The 23,503-nt window shown below is 41.9% G+C and overlaps 1 protein-coding gene across 1 annotated transcript in view; it reads right to left on the minus strand.

The window, feature by feature from the left end:
- The window catches only part of LOC126473522 (rRNA N6-adenosine-methyltransferase ZCCHC4), a 270,950-nt gene that overhangs the window by 8,257 nt on the left and 239,190 nt on the right, over positions 1–23,503 (minus strand). The window contains 3 exon segments of the mRNA XM_050100624.1: positions 3,316–3,498; positions 8,924–9,090; positions 22,006–22,116. Coding sequence (XP_049956581.1) covers positions 3,316–3,498; positions 8,924–9,090; positions 22,006–22,116 — 461 coding nt within the window.

Consider the following 23,503-nt stretch of genomic DNA (forward strand, 5'->3'; position numbering starts at 1 on the left):
TGAATACTGGTATGAGTTTTTGGGACTGGCTGTTTGAGAATGGGAGCAAAAGAGGCAGCAAATGTGAGTAGTTGCATAGTCTTTTAGATATTTTTGGTTTCACCATGTAGGATGCCCTTGTCATTTTTATCTCCTGGATCTTCCTTTCTTCAAGAAAGACACTGCAGGCTCTACTCCAGACAGGATGATCTCCAGAGCAGCTGACACACTTCAGAGGAGATGAACAACCAACTCCTTCATGGGTAGCCTTACCACATTTGCCAGAAGTGGCTTCTCCCTTACAACTTAACAGTAGTGTGTCCAAAGCATACACACTTAAACCACTGCACTGGGTCATGTCACATGCTTAGAAGAAGTAAACCTGCTTTGACACACACTGGAAGTTTCATGGTGTTAACTGTTAAGTATAGAAGAGTTTGATTTCATCAGACTGCCATCCACCCTTTTCCATGATGTTTTGCATGTCAACAATGCCTTCTTTGGTCAATCAGCTTTCAGTTCAATCTTTGGGAATATTGACCAGATCTCTGCATGGCACAACACCTTTGCTGTAGTTGATGGTGTTGCACAGTTCAGTTTCGGTCGCATACTCCCCGAGGCATTGAGCTTTGTGGAGGCTCTTTACTTGATGACAACTATACGTATCTGTTCAAACAAATTTCGGGCTTGCAGCCGGTCGTCGTTCAATACTTCGCACGATATTTCAACTGGGCACCTGCCAGTCATCTTCAGGTGAGCCATCACAGACTACCCGAACGACCGGCTGCAAGCCCGAAATTTGTTTGAACAGTCAATTCGCCGGGAAAATTTTAAAATTCACAACTATACGTATCTTTCAACAGTGTCCCATTTCACAAGCACTTGACACATTTTAAAGTGCCATAGATTCCCTCTAAATCTTTCTGGATACAGAAAGGTGAAACTTTCTTAAAACTGCCCTTTTACAGTTTGACAGAGCAGCAAGCATTCTGTTTCTATAAATGGCAGCACCCTAAATAATTCCTAAATTAGGAAGATTGGCTACATGAGCCCTCTTGTTATATTGGGTGTTTATACCTATGACCTGCCTACCCATTCCACTGAGAGAAAAAAAGAGGAAATATTGAAGGTTCCATCTCGGGCCCACAGTGACAATGGACTGGCAGCACTTACCAGTCCCCAGCTCAGAAAACTGTTGTCACAAAGCCTGTACCTGGTAAATGAATCCTGATCCCCTGAGGGCTAGACTCATTCAAATTACAACTGATGGTGTCTGAAATGTAATTAACACTGAAAACAGAATAATGAATACTGAAAGCAGAGGAATTTGTTAGGATGTGCCACTGACATCTATAGCCCATCAGGAAACTAGCAATGCTCATTATCCGCAACATATATAACAGGACCAATACAGATTTGGTTCAGCATATGACTTGCAGATACTCAGCACATTCAAATTGTGACTGCACAGCAAATTCAAGTGTTAACACAGTGTCAAAATGTCAGAATTACATGTTCTAATAATACAAAATATTTGCAAACTGCTTCTGCTCAATAATATGCAAATCTGTTACGGTTCTCGGACCACCTTATCATGTATGGTTTTGGTTTTCCAGAGTACAAAATGGTGCTATCACAAATGGATGCTGACAACTAATGACAGACTAACAACATGTCATATTTCGAACACTGCTTTCACCAACCTTTTGTTTTCCAATTACTTTGCTGAATATGCATTACTCACAGAGTTCAGCAGTTTCTATGCCTAGCAATACAAAGGCATATAATAATTATAGACCGAACATTCAAAAAGAAAAAAGAAAACAGGAGAAAAAATCTTACAGCAATACAATAAGCCTTATCTAGATCAACAAATGACTTGGAATATAACAGTTTTTATTATTTTTTGTTACAGCACTTTGCATTAAATCATAAAAACAAGAGTACGCAAGGTCAAAAATGTGATGCTGTAGAGCAATGTCATTACCAGCATCAGAAAATGTTTGAGTTTTGCGATTAATGCAAATACAGATTTGATTTCTGTCACAAAATACGAAAACGCGAAATTACCTAACACACCGTGAAACAGCGAACTGTATCAAAGATGAACTATTTTATCAGAGATTGTCTGAAATAGCTTTATTTTCTTTACATAAATACTGAAACCAGTTTTTGGTTACTGGTATTACACATCATCTGGCAAATTCCAATTTGAAAAGATAGTGTGTGTCAGAATGTGTTTGCAAAACAAAAAATGCATGAATTCAATAGCATATCAGTGCACTCAATGCTCTGGTGCCATGCCAGTTGTGAGCAGGTGAATGATCTGTGTAAGTTACACACCACATAATGCAATATAGTACCACCGATTAAGACAGCTCTTATCAACTGAAAGGCAGTACAAGTTTGTTCCAACCTCAAAAATAAATAATTACATGAATAAATAAATACATAAATAAATAAACAGATAAATAAATAAATATAAGGATGAAGATTCATATAGTGTTTACATTCAATGAATATTGTATTCAGGACCATAGCTTATCCACTGCTTTGAGTGCTGTTGTCGCAATGTATAACAAAAAATAGTAGGTGGTTGCACATGTTTGTTAGCCAAAGTTCACCACTTTTACTGTGGCAATTTTTGATGGTGGGAATTTTGAACTGTGTTCACATCAAATTCTGCTAGATGTCGGGCCTGAACACACAGCACTAAGGCTTTCTCTTCATTTATGTCGCTTGACATCTTTTTAAATTTGCAAGCAAAAAGGTTAGATGTGAATTCTGACAAAATATGCAAAGTTTGGTAAAAATAAATATGAATTTAATCAAAGATAGAGCTACATTTTTCCAGATCCTAGTCATTACCAAGTGATCATAAATCATCCAGAGCTAACAAAGCAGATGTCTGTGACTGTATGAACAAAGAAAGAAGATCAGGGATTAATGTGCTCTTAACAATGACAGAAGTAGTGACAGAGCACAAGATTATAAGATTAGACTCATTAAGACTGTCACAGCATGGTGTTTAATATGGAACTGTTCTAGCATTTACCTTAAGTGATTTACAGAAACCATGAGATGGAGTCAGGGGGAAGTCTGCCTTAACCACAGTGTCAATGAGTGTAGAACATTCTAACACTCGTAACAGGAATATTAGAAAATAAAAATTACAATTAAGCAAGTAGTACAAAATTCTATTGTTACTGAGCAGATAGACACAAGGCATAGTAACAACAAATAAAAAAACTGACATAACAAGAGCTTCTTAATTCTGTAAAAGAGTTTTTCTGTTATGTATTATCCTCATGAATTCAATTTAAACCCAATGCATACCTCTTTCTGTGGACAGTTGCCTTTCCTGTGTCCTTCACCACCACAGTGGAAACAAACACCAGAAGGAACAAAAGTTCCACATTTGTGATTAGTTAGGCAACAGCGTCCACATGTGTCACAGTGCTTCCAAGAAGGTTTCACACATCTGTTGCACTTAAAGCAATGCTCATAAGTTGTCCCATTCTGTAACAGAACAATAAAAAATGTGTGATAATGTGATAGTAAAAATAATTCAGTCAGTTCAGGTCTAGTATGTACCAACATAAAGAATTCCTTCAATAGCATTCACTGCCATTTCATAGTAAAAGACTCAGAGAAATACTTCAATATGTGTCACAATGACAGGCCACATACCGCAATCCACTAATTCCATTGAGCTTTGACACACTAGTCAGGGAGCCATATAAAGTAACTCCTTTCAATAGGTTTAGATCACTAGTTTCCCATTTTTTAAAACATCAAGGTCAAAAGTCTTGAGGCCTACAACACAATAGTTTCTCAGAAATTGAAAAAGTTGCTGATTTTGATCTAATGCAAAATTTAGTTGAGACAGAAAGCCAATGCTAACTGAGGCAGTGTCCAAGCTGTTGCAAAATCTATATAACATCATTTTAGGTTAAATGAACTTTATAGTGAACAACAAAAAATAACAATTAGCATGGGTTCCTACATACTTCAACAATTCTTGGTGCCGACTGTATTTTTTTGTGTTTTCCAGTATTCTCATAACATACTGTTTTTTAAGGTATTTGGAGAAGAAAGAGAGAGCATATATGTTATACACTGACAACTGGTTGTACACACTGAGCTGACAAAAGTCATGGAAAAACAATATGCACATATACAAACGGGGATAGTATCACATACACAAGGTATAGAAGGGCACTGCATTAGCAGAGCTGTCATTTGTACTCAGGTGACTCACATGTAAAGGATTCTGATGTGATAATGACCACACAATGAGAATTAACAGACTTTGAATGCAGAATGGAAATTCAAACTAGACGGAAGGGACATTCCATTTCAGAAATCTTTAGCAAACTCAATATTCCAAGATATACAGTGTCAAGTGTATACCAAGAATACCACATGTAAGGCATTACCTCTCACCACTGACAATGCAGTGGCTGACAACCTTCACTTCATGAAAAAAACCAGTGGAATTTGTGTAGAGTTATCAATCCTAACAGACAAGCAACACTGTGTGAAACAACAGCAGAAACCAATGTGGAATGTTCAACGAACACATCCTTTGGGAGAGTATGGTGAAATTTGGCGTTAATGGCCTAATGGCAGCAGATGGCTAACACAAGTGCCTTTGCTAACAGCAGATCACCTGCAGCACCTCTCCTGGGGTCTTTACCATATTGGTTGCCCTAGATGACTGTAGAACTGTGGTCTGGTCTGATGTGTCCCGAGTTCAGCTGGTAAGAGCTGATGGTAGGACTCTAATGTAGTGCAGACCCCACAAAGTCATGGACACAAACTGTCAATTGGTGTGTGCTGTGTATACATGGAATGGACTGTGTCCTCTGGATGTCTGGGTACTTTGGAACAATTTGCAGCCATTCATAGACTACCGTATTTACTCGAATTTAAGCCGCACTCAAATCTAAGCCGCACCTGAAAAATGAGACTCGAAATCAAGGAAAACAAATTTTCCCAAATCTAAGCCGCACCTGAAATCTGAGACTCGAAATTCAAGGGGGGAGAAAAGTTTTAGGCCGCACTTCCAAATCGAAACAAAGTTGGTCCATTGTAATATGAGACACAATTTAGGTTGAATGAATGATGATACAGCTGTAGTAGTTTGGTTCGAGTCGTAAGCTTAGCAGTTAAGCTTTACCAGGTAGCCGTTGTTATGCGTCAGGTGCTCTGTCCGTATTTATACGGGTACCCTTCCTTTTTCACGTGCTTCGTCTGGTTTGAATTGATTGTTTATTTTTCTTTGATCTGACAAGTGCAGTTCTCTTTGTTATAGGTGTTTCCGTCACTCAAAGCTGAAAATGCATTACTGTACTGTGTCATGCATTGTTTGTCGCATTCTGAAAATGAAGGTTTATGGCCTGTCGCCGCTCGTGGCATGGCTTGCTTTTGTGCACGCTACCGCCGCTTACAATTAAAAAAAAAACAAAGAGAGGAATCGTCTCATTAGCGAAACAATGGCAAGAGACTGCTATTCGTTGCTACTTACACTGATGCTTTCTTTGATAATGATCAACAAGAACCAAATAATAGACTGCGTATGATAGAAGATGTTCTGAACGAGAATTTAGCGAAAAAATTTTCCGTTTGAAAATCTTTGCAGACGCCTCTTTAATACATTACATTATGCACAGAAATTAGAGTCATCTTAGATTTAAAAATCTAGTCAATTGCCGTGCTTCATTTCTGACTGTATCACTATTAGGCATAAGAATAATACGAATATAAACATGACATGGTATGTATATTCTTCCGCATCTGCTGTTGTCTCACTCTAGTTTCGTAATTTATTAGGCGGACAGGATTTAAATGAGATAGCAGCAAACATGAAAGAATACATGGCAAAATGTTTATATTCGTATTATTCTTATGGTGAAGAGAATACTGCATGTGATTCACAATTCATAAAAGTTCCTATTAGCAACCATTTCTTCTCACAGTTAGGAAAAAATTCAGAAAGCAGAGTTGGCCATATTGACAAATATCCCAAACAGTCTTGCCAGTTGGATTCTCGTAGAACATTGAAATGCTGCTACGTTTGAAGAGGAACAATACGGAGTAATGTATGAAAATGCAGTGGTCGAAACTTGGGACGGAGAAAAAAAAAGCTCGTCTTCCACCTCTTTTTTTTATTTACTGACGCAGAGGTTCTGGTGCCAGTATTTGTCTTTGTGCCTGCGAAGCATGCCTGCGTAGCGCTACATATATTTGACGACAGAAGTTAGTTGTGGCGGCACCTACCAACATTTTTCAGAACTTCCGCATACTTTGAACTCTATTCTAAGCCGCAGGCGGTTTTTTGGATTACAAAAACCGGAAAAAAAGTGCGGCTTGGATTCGAGTAAATACGGTACATGTTCCCAAACATGTCACCAGACCACAGTTGTTCATGATTGGTTTGAAGAACATTCTGAACAATCCAAGTGAATGATTTGGCCACCCAGATCAACACGGACCTGATTGAACATTTATGGGACTTAATCAAGAGGTCAGCTTGTGCACGAAATCCTGCACCGGCAACATTTTCGCAATTATGGACAGCAGTCAATATTTCTGCAAGGGACTTCGAATGACTTGCAGAGTCCATGCCACATCAAGTTGCTGCAATACAGCATGAAAAAGGAGGTCCAACATGATATTAGGAGGTATCTCATGACTTGTCACCTCACTATATAATCTCTCTTTGAAGTTGATTTTGACGTTCTGTGTGTATAAGAACAGTGTGTGGAATACTGAGGCTCAAATGTGATTCCATATACAGCTCTGGGCCTTACAATATCATCTGGATAATGTAGCTTTCAAACTATTTTGAAAAGTATGAGACAATTTTGCTTACTTTCATAAATTTGTGTTAATACGTATGCACCACAGGAAAATTCAGATGATAAATTATAAGATACAATTGCTGACGAATACTTACCTTAAGGAGCAAAAGCATGTAGTACTGTTGATTTGCACACATAAAAAGAAAAATTCATACATTTCCTAGCTTTCAAAACTAACAACTTCTTTTTTGGGGGAAGAGAGAGGAGTAGGTTGGGGAAGGTAAAAAATGAAGGGCAGCGCCTACAGATTCTCAGAAGAAAGGACTATTAATTCTGAAAGCTAGGCAATGTACTACACATTTAGCCACCATGTTAGTACATATGGCACTGTGATCTGTTATAGGTTGTTAACTGAACAACTACAAAAATCATCAATTCATATATACTACTGTGATCGTGTCCCTCATTACATGAGAATAATTTCTTGCGGTTACACACACACACACACACACACACACACACACACACACCAGAGGAGAGAGAGAGAGAGAGAGAGAGAGAGAGAGAGAGAGAGAGATTTCTGATTACTTGAGTAGAGCAGCCAATATAAAACACATCTCTGAGATTGACAATGATGATTATAAATGGACAATTTCAAGATTACTGCACAACACATCATAAACAAAGTTGTGGTGTGCGCGAAAGCTTCAAAACCAAAGAGAGCTTCATTGCAGGTTTAAGCATAGCCAAAGCTTCATGGGGTAGAGGAGGTGAGATTGGGGGGGGGGGGGGGGGGGGGGGAGGGGGGTGCTGGCAAAATCTAAGTTAAGTTGAAATTAGTGTAAGGACAGCCATGCATGAAGCACTCAACAAATTCAAAAGTAATATTCTATCTACCGGTTTAAGGAAAATTCTAAGAAATTCTGTTGCTTGGTTAAATCCATAAACAGATTAAAGCCACTGATCAACTGTAAAGAAACAGAGGATGACAGAGAGAAGGTCACAGTACTAAACCCTCTTTCTCTAAAACTATCCCACTGAGGAAGACTGTACTGTGGTACCTTCTTTCAATTGTCATACAAAAAAAATAAAATGATAAACATCGAAATAAGCAACTGTATAATAGAAAATCAACTAAATTACAGCAACAAAGGAAAGGAGACTGCACCTGACTGGATACCTACAAAATTCTAGATACACAATGTGAAGGAACTCACTCCTATTCTAGCAATAGCCTGCCATACATCACCAGAAGAATGAAGCATTCCAAATTAATGGAAAATCCAGGGGTCATTCTCGTTTTGATGAAAGGGTGGCAAACAAGGGCATACAACGATATTGCTGAAGTCCGTCTGTCACAGAATTTTGGAACATGGTTTATGCTCATGTACTATGACCTGACTGACTGCTGAAAATTTCCTCCATATGAATTGAAATGGGTTCTGCAAACAGCAATCACGTGAAATCCAACTTGCTCTGTTCATCCATGAAGCACAGACGGCAGCAAATACTGATGCTCAGGTCGATGCTGTGTTCCTCGACTTCCAGAAGTCACTCAATACTATTCTGTACTCTTGCCCAACAAACACAACGTAAGCGTACGGAATATCAGATGAACTTTGCGACACCACTACACATAAAAAAAAATCAGAAATGAACTGCCAATGACCTTGATTTGAGGGGTCAAGTTCCTTTTGAAACAAATGTAAAAATCATTGTGCTCAAAATGACAAACAGGAGATTCTCTTTTAACATAATTAAATGCTGAGCATGAACATAAATTCTACACTAACAGGGACGATACACACAGTCCCATTAAATTACGAAACTTCAGTAGTTATTTCAAAGGAAGGAAAAGCCACAAAGATAGGTTTTTCTCCTATATGCTAAACAGTATTTTTTTCACTGAGATTTATCAAGTGAAGAACAGGTGCACAAGGGCTGTAAATTAGAAAGCAGACAGAGAGTGGCACCTAATGAGGCACATAATGAATAGAATATTTCTATGGTAACATTTTCTGTATGATGTGTCCTAAATGCGTATTAAGTACAAACTTCACATAAAAGACATTAAACTCTGATACCCCTTTCATTTTTAACATATGAATAATTTCTAATCCTATTACTGCACACATTACCTTTGAAGTACACTTGTTGCAATAAGTGCAGTGCTTGTTCTCCTGACTAGACCACTGTCTACATACGGGGCAGAACCGGTATCCTTCTTCTGCTGGTAATTCACATTTCTCTAGTGGGATGTCAGTGAAAATCCGTACAGGTGATCCCTTCTTCATAATTTTAGAACCTAAAATTTTGTCATGAGAAGTGAACCAAATATCATAACTAAACACATTTAAATTAATTAACACAAAGACTTTATGGTAACAGTGAAATGAACACACACACACACACACACACACACACACACACACACACACACACACAATTCCAAAAAACAGTAAGTGCCACCCGTAACAGTTTTACAGAAACTGGACTCCGTTTCATTGGGTGTCGCGCTCTTCACTTACTGTTACAACTCTGTACTTGTTGATTCATTTTGTCATCTTCAAGACATGGGGTTCACACTAATTATCTTAGAGTCTTTTTTTGAAGTAATGTTTGAGTAAATAATGACCGACACTTCACCTTGATTGTGACATTCAAGTCAGCTATGAAACAATTGTTTATCATCATACTGTAAAATGTTAAGTTAAAAAATTATTTTATTTTATAAAATCATTTACATAAATCTGAAGACCTGAAATAATTAATTAAAATTCGCAAGTAAATCGACTGAGTAAAATCCAACAGCTTAATCATATTCATTTTATATCTTTGAATTATTTATCTTTGTCTATTATGTCACCTTTGGTACATATCTTAGTCGATTCAAGTCCATAGTCAGTCTTACTAGCAGCAAGATAATGAGATCTGCAGAAAAAGTAAAATACTGTAATTGAAAGGAAATAAATAATGCATTTGTTGAAAAAAATGCATTATTGAATCTATGTCCGGTAACCAAGGTTTCAGAATGATCCAGCACAGTATTGGGAACTTCACATCATCTGGTTACAATAAACTTTCAATGACTTAAAAAATCCATCATTTAAGTTAATTTACAAAAAGCAGTTGTACTTATTGCTACATTTGATCAATGTTGTCTGAGATGAAATACATGATAGTTGTTACTCACCACATAGCAGAGATATTGAGTCGCAGAAAAGCACAACAAAACACTGTCAGAAAGATAGTTTTCAGCCAACAAAGCCTTTGTCAAAAATAGACACCGCACACGCACACACACGCAAATGCACCTCACATACACGACCACAGTCTGTGGCAGCTGGAGCCTGACTGCGAGCAACAGCACATTATGGGAGAGACGAACAGGTGGGGGTAAGGAGGAGGCTGGGACAGGGAGGGGGAGGGATAGCCAGGTAGGGGTGGGGGACAGTAAAGAGCTGCTGGGAGTGTGCAGGGGACAAAGTGGAGGGTAAGGCAGCTTGGTGCAATCGGGAGGTTAGGCAAAGGGCGAGGGAGGGGGCAGAGGGGGGGGGGGGGGGGTTGCGGAAAAGGAGAGAAGTATAAAGACTGGGTGTGTTGGTGGAATAGAGGGCTGTGTAGTGCTGGAATGGGAACAGGGAAAGGGCTAGATGGGTAAGGACAATGGCCAACAGAGGTTGAGGCCAGCAGGATTATGGGAACTGAGATATATTGCAGGAAGAGGTCCCACCTGACAATTTAGAAAGGTGGTGGTGGTGGGAAGGATCCAGATGGCACAGGCTGTGAAGCAATCATCAAAATGAGGAATGTCGTGTCAGATGGCGAGCTCAGCAACATGGTGGTCCAGTTGTTTCTTGGTCACAGTTTGTCAGTGGCAATTTGTTTGGACAGCCAGATTGTTGATTGCCATGCCCACTTAGAATTCAGCACAGTAGTTGTAGCTTAGCTTGTAGATCACATGACTGGTTTCACAGGTAGCCCTGCCTTTGATGGGATAGGTGATGTTTGTGACCAGCAGGAGAGTAGGTGGTGGTGGTGGTGGTGGTGGTGGTGGTGGTGGGATACTGTATGGGGCAGGTCTGGCATCTAGGTCTGTTACAGTGATCCAAGCCATGAGGCAAGGGGTTGGGAACGGGGGCTGTATAGGGATGGACAAGGAAATTGTGTAGGTTCCATGGGTAGTGGAATACCACCGCGGGAGGGGTGGAAAGGACAGTGGGTAGTACATTTCTCATTTCAGGGCACGACGAGAGGTAGTCGAAACTCTGGTGGAGAATGTAATTCAGTTGCTCAGTCCTCAGTGGTACTGAGTCACAAGGTGAATGGCCCTCTGTGGCCGGACGGTGGGACTAGGGAGATATTGGGGGACTGGAAAGAAGACAAGTGCTTGGTTGACTAGGCTGTATGGAAACGACTTCTTGGTACAGAATGGGTGGCAGCTGTTAAAGTGGAGGTATTGCTGGTGGTTGTTATATTTCATGTGCCAGAATTACTGATATAGCCATCTTTGAGGTAGAGGTCAAAATCAAGGAAAGTGGCTTGATGGTCTGAGTAGGATCAGCTGAAGCAAATGGGAGAGAAAGTGCTGAGGTAATGGAGGAAAGTGGATAGCATGTCTTTGCATTTAATTCAAATCATGAAGACATTGTCATATAAAGGTGAGGTGTTTGGGATTCTGGGTGTTTAGGAATGACTGCTCCAGATGGCCCATACATAGGTTGGTACAAGATAGTGCCTATAGCTGTATCCTGGATTTATTTGTAGGTAATGCCTTCAAAGGAGAGGTAATTGTGGGTGAGGATATAATTGGTAATGGCGATTAGGAAGGTAGAGGTTGGTTTGGAATCCAATGGATATTGAGAATGTTCAATAGCAGTAAGGCCATGACAACCCAGTTCTAAGCAAAGAAGGGAAGGCAGAAAGGTGGAAGGAGTATATGAAGGTTTATACAAGGGCGATGTACTTGAGGACAATATTATGGAAATGGAAGAGGATGTAGATGAAGATGAAATGGGAGATAAGATACTACGTGAAGAGTTTGACAGAGCACTGAAAGACCTGAGTCGAAACAAGGCCCCAGGAGTAGACAACATTCCATTAGAACTACTGATGGCCTTGGGAGAGCCAGACATGACAAAACTCTACCATCTGGTGAGCAAGATGTATGAGACAGGCGAAATACCCACAGACTTCAAGAAGAATATAATCATTCCAATCCCAAAGAAAGCAGGTGTTGACAGATGTGAAAATTACCGAACTATCAGTTTAATAAGTCACAGCTGCAAAATACTAACACGAATTCTTTACAGATGAATGGAAAAACTGGTAGAAGCGGACCTTGGGGAAGATCAGTTTGGATTCCGTAGAAATGTTGGAACACGTGACGCAATACTAACCTTACGACTTATCTTAGAAGAAAGATTAAGAAAAGGCAAACCTACGTTTCTAGCATTTGTAGACTTAGAGAAAGCTTTTGACAACGTTAACTGGAATACTCTCTTTCAAATTCTGAAGGTGGCAGGGGTAAAATACAGGGAGCGAAAGGCTATTTACAATTTGTACAGAAACCAGATGGCAGTTATAAGAGTCGAGGGGCATGAAAGGGAAGCAGTGGTTGGGAAAGGAGTGAGACAGGGTTGTAGCCTCTCCCCGATGTTATTCAATCTGTATATTGAACAAGCAGTGAACGAAACAAAAGAAAAATTCGGAGTAGGTATTAAAATTCATGGAGAAGAAGTAAAAACTTTGAGGTTCGCCAATGACATTGTAATTCTGTCAGAGACAGCAAAGGACTTGGAAGAGCAGTTGAACGGAATGGACAGTGTCTTGAAAGGAGGATATAAGATGAACATCAACAAAAGCAAAACGAGGATAATGGAATGTGGTCAAATTAAACCGGGTGATGCTGAGGGGATTAGATTAGGAAATGAGACACTTAAAGTAGTAAAGGAGTTTGCTATTTAGGGAGTAAAATAACTGATGATGGTCGAAGTAGAGAGGATATAAAATGTAGACTGGCAATGGCAAGGAAATCGTTTCTGAAGAAGAGAAATTTGTTAACATCGAGTATAGATTTAAGTGTCAGGAAGTCGTTTCTGAAAGTATTTGTATGGAGTGTAGCCATGTATGGAAGTGAAACATTGACGATAACCAGTTTGGACAAGAAGAGAATAGAAGCTTTCGAAATGTGGTGCTACAGAAGAATGCTGAAGATAAGGTGGGTAGATCACGTAACTAATGAGGAGATATTGAATAGGATTGGGGAGAAGCGAAGTCTGTGGCACAACTTGACTAGAAGAAGGGATCGGTTGGTAGGACATGTTTTGAGGCATCAAGGGATCACAAATTTAGCATTGGAGGGCAGCGTGGAGGGTAAAAATCGTAGAGGGAGACCAAGAGATCAATACACTAAGCAGATTCAGAAGGATGTAGGTTGCAGTAGGTACTGGGAGATGAAGAAGCTTGCACAGGATAGAGTAGCATGGAGAGCTGCATCAAACCAGTCTCAGGACTGAAGACCACGCAACAACAAGGCCATGGGTATTACGGATGTTAGTGTAAGGGGGAGGTGTCATCGATAGTGATGAGCAGGACACTGTGTGATAAAGGAACAGGAAATGTGTAGAGTCAATAAAAAAATGGTTGGTATATTTTATGTAGGAAGTAAGTTGGATGACATCTTTGTGATCTGGATCAAGGGTGAGGACACCCTACCCACATTCCTCCAGAACCTCAACACTTTCTCTCCTATTTACTTCAGCGGGTCCTACTCCTCCCATCAAGCGCACTTTGTCAATGTTGACCTCCACCTCAAATAAGACTACATCAGTACCTCTGTCCATCAAACCTACCAACCACCAGGAACACCCCCTCCACTTCTACAGCTGTCACCCATTTCATACAATGGAGTCCCTTCCATAAAGCCTACCCACCAGCAACCATTGCATATGCGGTGACGAGCACTCCCTCTCAAAATATACCAAGGGTCTAACTCAGGCTTTTACAGTTTGTAACTACCCTCCCAATCTTGAACAAAAACAGATCTCCTGTGTCTTATCTTTTCAGTCACCCAATACTTCCCAAAGTTCCACCATCTGGCCACAGAGGAGCATTCACCTTGTGACTCAGTACCACACAGGACCGGAGCAACTGAATAACATTCTCCGTCAGTGCTTCAGCTACCTTTTGTAGTGCCCTGAAATGAGAAATGTACTACCCACGATCTTTCCCACCCCTCCCACAGTGGTATTCCGCTGCACACCAAATCTACACAATATCCTTTTCCATCCCTACACACCCCCTGCTCTGACCCCTTGCCTCATGGCTTATAACCTTGTAATAGCCGTAGATGCAAGACCTGTCCCATACATCCTCCCACCACCACCTACTCCCGTCCAGTCACAAACATCACCTAGCCCATCAAAGGCAGGGCTACCTATGAAACCAGTCATGTGATCTACAAGCTAAGCTGCAACTACTGTGCTGCATTCTAAGTGGGCATGGCAATCAACAAGCTGTCTGTCCAAATAAATTGCCACTGACAAACTGTGACCAAGAAACAGCTGGACCATCCTGTTGCTGAGCACACTGCCCTGACACGACATTCTTCATTTCAATGACTGCTTCACAGCCTGTGCCATCTGAATCCTTCCCGCCAACACCAGCTTTTCTGAATTGCCAGGTGGGATCTCTTCCTGCAATATATCCTACATTCCCGTATCACTCCTAGACTCAACCTCTGTTGGCCATTGTCCTTACCTGTCAAGCCTCTTCCCTGTTCCCATTCCAGCACTACAAAGTCCTCTATTCCATTGACACACACAGTCTTTTTACTTATCTCCTTTTCCACTAACCCCTCCCCCCCCCCCCTCCTGCCCTCCATCTAACCTCCCGATTGCACCTAGCTGCCCTACTCTCTACCTTATCCCTACACACTCCCAGCAGCACTTTACTGTCCTCCACCCCTACCTGGCTATCCCTCCCCCTCTCTGCCCCAGTCTCCTGCTTATCCCCACCCATTTCCCTCTCCCATAATGTGTTGCTGCTCACAGTCTGGCTCCAGCTGCCACAGACTGTGGTCGTGTGTGTGTGTTGTGCGCGTGTATGTGTATATGTGTGTGTGGGGGGGGGGGGGGGGGGGGGCAGGGGGGGTTGTCTTTTTTCGACAAAGACCTCACTGGCCAAAAGCTAACTTTCCGACAGCCTTTTTGATGTGCCTCTCTGTGACTCAGCATCTCCGACGTATGGTAAGTAACAACTACCCTTTTCACCATACTGTTACATTCCATTCTGGATTTTCCACCATTAAATTTATTTTATGGTTAGATACAAAGTAAGCTGTTAAATATATATACACTCCTGGAAATGGAAAAAAGAACACATTGACACCGGTGTGTCAGACCCACCATACTTGCTCCGGACACTGCGAGAGGGCTGCACAAGCAATGATCACACGCACGGCACAGTGGACACACCAGGAACCGCGGTGTTGGCCGTCGAATGGCGCTAGCTGCGCAGCATTTGTGCACCGCCGCCGTCAGTGTCAGCCAGTTTGCCGTGGCATACGGAGCTCCATTGCAGTATTTAACACTGGTAGCATGCCACGACAGCGTGGACGTGAACCGTATGTGCAGTTGACGGACTTTGAGCGAGGGCGTATAGTGGGCATGCAGGAGGCCGGGTGGACGTACCGCCGAATTGCTCAACACGTGGGGCGTGAGGTCTCCACAGTACATCGATGTTGTCGCCAGTGGTCGGCGGAAGGTGCACGTGCCCGTCGACCTGGGACCGGACCGCAGCGACGCACGGATGCACGCCAAGACCGTAGGATCCTACGCAGTGCCGTAGGGGACCGCACCGCCACTTCCCAGCAAATTAGGGACACTGTTGCTGCTGGGGTATCGGCAAGGACCATTCGCAACCGTCTCCATGAAGCTGGGCTACGGTCCCGCACACCGTTAGGCTGTCTTCCGCTAACGCCCCATCATCGTGCAGCCTGCCTCCAGTGGTGTCGCGACAGGCGTGAATGGAGGGATGAATGGAGACGTGTCGTCTTCAGCGATGAGAGTCGCTTCTGCCTTGGTGCCAATGATGGTCGTATGCGTGTTTGGCGCCGTGCAGGTGAGCGCCACAATCAGGACTGCATACGACCGAGGCACACAGGGCCAACACCCGGCATCATGGTGTGGGGAGCGATCTCCTACACTGGCTGTACACCACTGGTGATCGTCGAGGGGACATTGAATAGTGCACGGTACATCCAAACCGTCATCGAACCCATCGTTCTACCATTCCTAGACCGGCAAGGGAACTTGCTGTTCCAACAGGACAATGCACGTCCGCATGTATCCCGTGCCACCCAACGTGCTCTAGAAGGTGTAAGTCAACTACCCTGGCCAGCAAGATCTCCGGATCTGTCCCCATTGAGCATGTTTGGGACTGGATGAAGCGTCGTCTCACGCGGTCTGCACGTCCAGCACGAACGCTGGTCCAACTGAGGCGCCAGGTGGAAATGGCATGGCAAGCCGTTCCACAGGACTACATCCAGCATCTCTACGATCGTCTCCATGGGAGAATAGCAGCCTGCATTGCTGCGAAAGATGGATATACACTGTACTAGTGCCGACATTGTGCATGCTCTGTTGCCTGTGTCTATGTGCCTGTGGGTCTGTCAGTGTGATCATGTGATGTATCTGACCCCAGGAATGTGTCAATAAAGTTTCCCCTTCCTGGGACAATGAATTCACGGTGTTCTTATTTCAATTTCCAGGAGTGTATATGTTTCAATTAACACTTCTCTAACACTTTTTCCTCAAAAGGAAGATTTTTGATTGAGTACACTGCTACATACAATAACTTATACTTCACTTTCCTATAGTTTAACATCACACTTAAAGCAAGGCCACTATCGGTAAAGTCTTTGCTTAAGTTGCCCTCACATGGGATGTTTCTTATTGTGAAGCACACCCAACATGGTTCTCATTGTGGTTGATGCATGCTTAAAACATGCTTAAAAACAAGCTGATACAAGGGTGTACTGAAAAGTAATGCCTCTGAATTTTTTATGTGAAAACTCTTACAGCATTTTAAATAAAACAAGTGTTGCTAATATTCTACACCTTTACTCTTCATGTCTATGTATTTGCAGCCCTCTGCCACTACAAAGCTCCGAATTATAGCGTGTAACATGGTCATCCTGGTACCGCGCGCCGCGGAATTTAAATCCGCACCAGATGCCATGGACGTCGAAGACCCATAGAGGTCTCAGCACCATCGCGCCGTAAGATGTGGCGGCGCACGCCTCCTGGTCCGCTTTTAGTGTGAGGACGCCACCGTGGAACACATGGTCCCAGCGGCCAATAGCGGTGCCCCGATTGCATACTTAAGCACCTGCCTCGTGCTCAGCCAGCAGTCTAACATCACGTGCATCTCAGGACATATCGCCTCAGACAGCGTATTGACTTTCGTATTTTTATTCCAGTGGACGTGGTTGTCTTGTTTGGTTCATTACTCTGTTGTCTGTTCTTGTTGTGTCGTAACGTCCTCCATTGGCCGTGTACATCCTCTCCTGTTGTGTTGTTGTTCACGGGCCACTCTGCGGGTCCCGCCGCGTTTCCGTCACTACTACCCCGCGACCGTTCCGGTCGGCATTACAACAGTCATGTGTAACAGAACTATGTTGGTACACGGAAAATAATGTGCTATAATTCTGTTTCAAATTTGAAGAGTTTGTCCACACATGGAGCACCATCTCCTTCAGCATGACAATGCCAAATCACACATGAGTGCTGCAACATCTGCAACAGTCCAATGTCTTGGATTCACTGTCATCAGTCATCCTCCAAACAGTCCCATCTTGGCCCCCATCTAATTTTCATCTGTCCTTCTGAGGACTTCATATTAGAGGTCACAAACAAGGCATTTATACTTGGCCCACTGGAGGCTTCTATTACATCTCTGAAAAAGCAGGCTCTGTTTGCTTGGACACTTGTCTCGACAGTCTCCACTTCTACCCTTTTAACTGAACACTCACTACTTGAGTCTGTTGTTGCACACGAGTGGACTACAATGGCACAGGAAGTAGGGTGAGTACACGAGTTTGCAATTATAACTGAGGACTCCCGGCATTGCTGCTATGTACACAACTGATGGGCTTCACAATTATTATTTAGCATCTTCATACATCCGTATTTAAACAGGATGAAGTTGGGACACAGCTGGTATAATTTTTATTAAAAATGAAATTCCTCCAACTGTACTTAACATTTTATATTTACTTCGCTAGTAGTTTCGATGTTGCGTCAATGCCATCTTCAGGCCCGTACACTTTGATGAAATCAATTGTGTGTGGCTCAGTCTAGAAGTCCGCTGTGAGACCAACACGTGGCATGCAATGGGAGCACGTGTTGGTCTCACTGCGGACTTCTACCCTAAAATCTGTTTTACACCAGAGCAGATACAAGCAAACAAGAATCATCAAACAAGAATTCTCTCTAATGTGCAAGTGAACTGCATCTGGTCGTGTTTGCTTTCATTCACTAGTGTTTACTTATGTTCTGGTGGTTTCGTCGTTTTAGGGAACTTTCGAAGGAAGCATGCATTCACTCCACTTCGGTGCCAGTAGTACAGGATTATTTCATCTGCTAACCTGTCTACTTCCTGTTGCTGATATGACTTGCAAGAGCGATGGAGTGGTTCGAAGAGAGTTCAATGTTGCTGATAGAAAAATATACATATATGTGCTTCTGGGAACCAGAGAGGATTGATAGAATACTGCAGAAGCACTCAGTGGTCATACTGGGGAGGGGGGGGTGAGAAAGTCAATAAATTCATTAGATGCTTACAACACTGGGAAATGGACTGAATTAACACAAACTCTGTATTCCTTTTTGTTAAAAAGAACAAGGACCACAAATTTCCTTGAAAGTAAACAAGTGCAAAAATGTGTCTATTAGGCTGATTAAAATTAAAAATATACAAAAAGTCCTGATTACTCTCATCACTTACATTCGTGGGAGCTATAATTACATTACCAATGTGTCACTGTCCATGTTCAGAGAAATCTGAAGAAAAGCAAAAATAATTTACTTGGGGTAATACTATCTACCCTCTAATAAACTATGAAGCAGATTTTATGAAGTAGCCTTTGTGAAACATCTGTGTATGTTTCCATTTGATTAATCATATTTTATTCTTGATGTGCATTGCATACGACACTGCATACATAAGACACTATCTGTGATTTAGCAGATACTGAAACAGAAAACAATCTCTACAGTACCATAAATATCCACAGCTGCCAATAACGAGTGTGTTAACGCTACCCTTTTTTCAGGTTATGTTGGTCATCAGTAATTAGTGAACTGCTTTTAAATTTCCTGTTCAAATGTAATGAGAAGCTAGCACAAAGCGTAAACTGAAATATGCGCAAAGTTTTGAAATATTGCTAAGGAAAGCTGGAGCTGCAATTCAGTGTTAAGGGTGTTACCTCCAAGGATTTTGTGTTTAAGTACAAATTGAGACAACTAATTTTTCTTTTCCAACGACATTTTGATGACTTTATCAAAAACAGTACACTTGCCATACAAAGTAATCCTGTGTGACTATCAAAGTTCTGAACTCTGGCTCCAACTATACAGTGTTATAATGCTGCCTATTAGCACCAAAAAAACAATAATACAGAGTTCAACTGTTCATATCTTGTGTTGTCTTCCATTCCCTCTGATGTAATTGCTTGTTCACAGATAGAAGCAAATGGTACGGATCACTATCGAATTGTCTGTGAATACTCATTTGCTTGTGTTCACTTCCATTTGCTCCAATGTCTGAGGGTGGTTTGAAAAGTTCTCAAAATCACCACAAGTTGCTAGTGCAACGAGTTGTTCACATGATATTCATTGGACTGTTGCCTGTAAACACATGCGACGTCAGTGCTCTTGAAAGAGAGTTGTGGCAGTGACGTGGCTCTGTTGTTCCCATGCAGTGATTTGCAAAGATGGGGGGGAATTGATATTCGAGCATTGATTAAGTACTTCGTAAAGAAAGGTATGACACATACAATATTCACAACTGCTCAACTGCTTCAGACTTATAAAAAGAACAGTTACCACATATAATGCAATGTTATCAATTAAAATTGCAACATCATGAAGGAAGCACGGAGCAAATGTCAAATTAGCATGCTTGGACACACAAATGATTAGCATTTTAGCACAACTGCACAAAGTGGGTGGTAGTAACACTATCTATAAGGAACAAGCAAATGATAACCAAATGCTTGCCACAATGGGACATAAAATGATTTGATTTTAAATGAATCACCACACAGGTTAAGACATTTATCCCTCTGGGAGACAAGATGATGAACTTCTGTTTCACAGAATGTGGTTAGCTGCTGATGGATCCACAATCACACCCACTCTTGCACTTCCTTGTCTGACTGAAACCGACATTCACACATCTTTCTTGAGGTCGCTTAAGACGTGAATATTACACAGTGAAAGATCCCGGCTGTATGGGGGCTGTTGCAGCATTTCCCAACCAAAAAGCTCAAGAGTAGCCAATTAGCAGTGTGAGGGTGGGCACTATCAAGCAACAAGACAGTTCCATTTGACAACATTCCTGGGTGTTTTTACTTCATGCCACATCGCAGTTTGTTCAAGGCATCTTCATAGTGCTGCACGCTGATTGTGGTTCCATGCTCGAGGAACTCCATGAGCAGAGACCCTCTGGAGTCAAAGAAGGAAGTCAACATGGCCTTACTGGAATTTGTGTGAACAGCTGTGGATTTCTTTGGCTGGGAAGATGTGGGACACTTCCACTGTTGGCTTTGCTGTTAGCCCTTGGGCTGTCGGATGGAATCATCTACTTACACAACAACACCCAACCCCTCACTGCAAATGTGACAAAGTGATTTGTTTGGGACACTGGAACATCCTCCGTACAGCCGGATGTAATTTTCACATATTTGGCAAACCTTAAGACAGATGAGCGTGGACGTTGGTTTCAGATGGATGAGGAAGTGCCAGAGTGGGTGCTTTGTGGATTTGTGAGTGGCACAACCACATTCTATGAAACAGGAATGGTTCATCTGACTAAAAAACATAACATGTGTTGTTACTGCTTTTGAATGGAACTGTACCATGGTCCCACTGTGGTGGGTTTTCAGTTTTCATTTGAGGGCCTCTCAAACATTCTGTATTCAAAAAGCGTGAGATTCTCAGCCAGAAATCATATCTGAATGTTGGCTGCTTCCAAGAAGATCATATCATGTCTCGTGTAAGAAGGAGAAATGTCTATTTGCACGTGTCGGAATTCGACAGTAGCAGTATCATGGCCTATAGCAACTGACTTTTATCACTCTGTGTTTAATGGCGCAATGACATGTGAAGCAGCATGAACTTTCAGCATGGTGACCACTGTCACTGTTTCCCTTGAGCAGTAGCAGAGAGGCATGCTGACAGTGATGCAGCCAATGACTACAGTGGACACAAGAATGACACCACGGCATTTTTTCAGGCAAGTCTTCATTATGCATACAGCATTAAACTGGATGCTCCATTGTGGAGGCTCCGAGAAAAAGGTGGTCAGATTGCATTAGCCATCGTCATATGGACCCAACACTTTGATAGTATTTGGTACAACTGGGTACATGAAACTATCACCTTTGACACAAATAGACAGTAATTTGAACAGCAGCTGTTAGATTTCTGAAATGTATAAGCCCCATTTTTTGAGATCCCTGTGACGTTCTCTTTCAATAGCACAATGCAAGACTGCATGTTGTTTGTGCTGTCCTGACCTAGCTCGATACAGAAGGTGTTTGACCGTTGCCTTGGCCAGTGTGTACAGATCTCTCACCCAATGAAAATATTTGGTCATGGTTCACCACCATCTGACAGACACTATGGTTGATGAACTCTAGCTCAGAGATGAAGCAGCATGGAACGATGTACTTGTACATGTCATACAAGCTCACTCTGACCCAATGTCCTGATGTCCTATAGCCATTGTTGCTGTCAGAGACAGCAGCTCTGTGTTCTAAATGTTAAAGACTGTAAAATCATATATAACCTACACATTCAGTCATGAATCCTTCCTACTTTACTTTATAAGCACAATTAGTAAAATATTGTTATTTGGAATTCTTTCTGGTGTTGTTGTTTTAATAGCCAGTAGTACATATAACATATGCAACTAATTATGTACCTAAGATTACCTTGAGAGAACAGAGGATGGTTCTCATAATAAACTTTGTAGTCCAACATGCGCAACTTTGGACAGGCATCAAGTATGTATGGTTCCATGAAATATGGACATACCCAGACAACTGAAAAACAAAATTTAAGTCTACACAAGATGAATGTCTCAAAGACATCAAACAGAAATTTTGGGAAATGCTCATTTTAATATCTCTTGGCAGAAATTTATTAATACAAAAGCATTCAGCACCAAATTACAACACGTAAATAAACAGAAAATGCTTGAGGAATACTTGTATATGAATTATGAGTTACAGCACAGATGCACTGTCAGAAGTGCTTTTCTTCCTCATTTGTTTCACTCTGATAACAGTAATGTGGGTCCGACTGTAAAAGTGTTGGTGTGGCAACTTTTCAAAATATGAAATTGTAAACAACCAGCACTATCATGGAAAAAACACCTCTTACTTTCTAATTTACCCTATTTTTGGTTTGTTCCATTTTTAAAAAAAAGTGTTTGTTTGCACAAAAAATACACTTTCTAAGTATCATTACAATATGTTGGTTGGCTAACAATACAAGTCGCTGACTATCAATCCATTCTGTGAAATCCGCACATCAATAGCACTTTCCATTTCTGCAATGTTTGCGGTGAAAGATTTAGGTGATGCACTTTGTATAGGATGATTAGTTGATTTGGGGGAGGGGACCAAACAGTGAGGTCATTGGCCCCATGATCGAGGATGTCAGAAATCAAGGGAGGAACAACACAAACAGCACAGTCCAGTGAAGGAAAGGGGTAATGCACAAACAAAGAAGGAAAATGGATGTCAGCACAGCAGAAAGAGGACAGAACAAGAGAGGGTGGGTGCGAATGAGGACAGCAAGTGTGCCCCAGAAACACCATGCAAGGTGGGACACCAACACTGTCACTGACCTGTTCCAACATCCACATCATAACATTATCATGATACAAAGGGGACAACACCACGGGAAGAAGACACAAGAAAAAAGGAAACAAAATATCACAACAGATCAGACAAAAAGTTAGGATAAAGGTGGGGAGAACCTGGTCAGTGTGGAGGCGATGTCAAGGCCTTCATAACCAACACCTACACTAACCAAGGAACGCATACCTGACAGTACAACCCACTTTCACAAAGAAATCAAGGACAGACATAACCATGTCAGGGCCATTCCCTAATACCTGCGACAAGGAAGGGGGGAGGGCACATTTAGTGCAAAGGGCCAAAAGGCGGGAGCAATCCAGCAAAATTTGGTTCACAGTGAGCGGAACCCCGCAACCACAAAGGAGGGGAGGGGTGGGGCCAACTGTGGAGTAAAAAAGCATAGATCAACATAGTATGGCCAATATGAAGATGGCAGAGCATGGTAGATACCCTCCAGAAGCAGCAGAGGGAAGAACACCACATGCTGGGAGTCATGTTGACAGCAAGAAGTTTATTAGACAGAGGGGTAGCCTCTCCAGAGTCAGCCCATGATTGAGCAAAAAGG

Source organism: Schistocerca serialis, chromosome 4 (assembly GCF_023864345.2).
Source record: "Schistocerca serialis cubense isolate TAMUIC-IGC-003099 chromosome 4, iqSchSeri2.2, whole genome shotgun sequence".
NCBI classification, from domain to species: Eukaryota; Metazoa; Arthropoda; class Insecta; order Orthoptera; family Acrididae; genus Schistocerca; species Schistocerca serialis.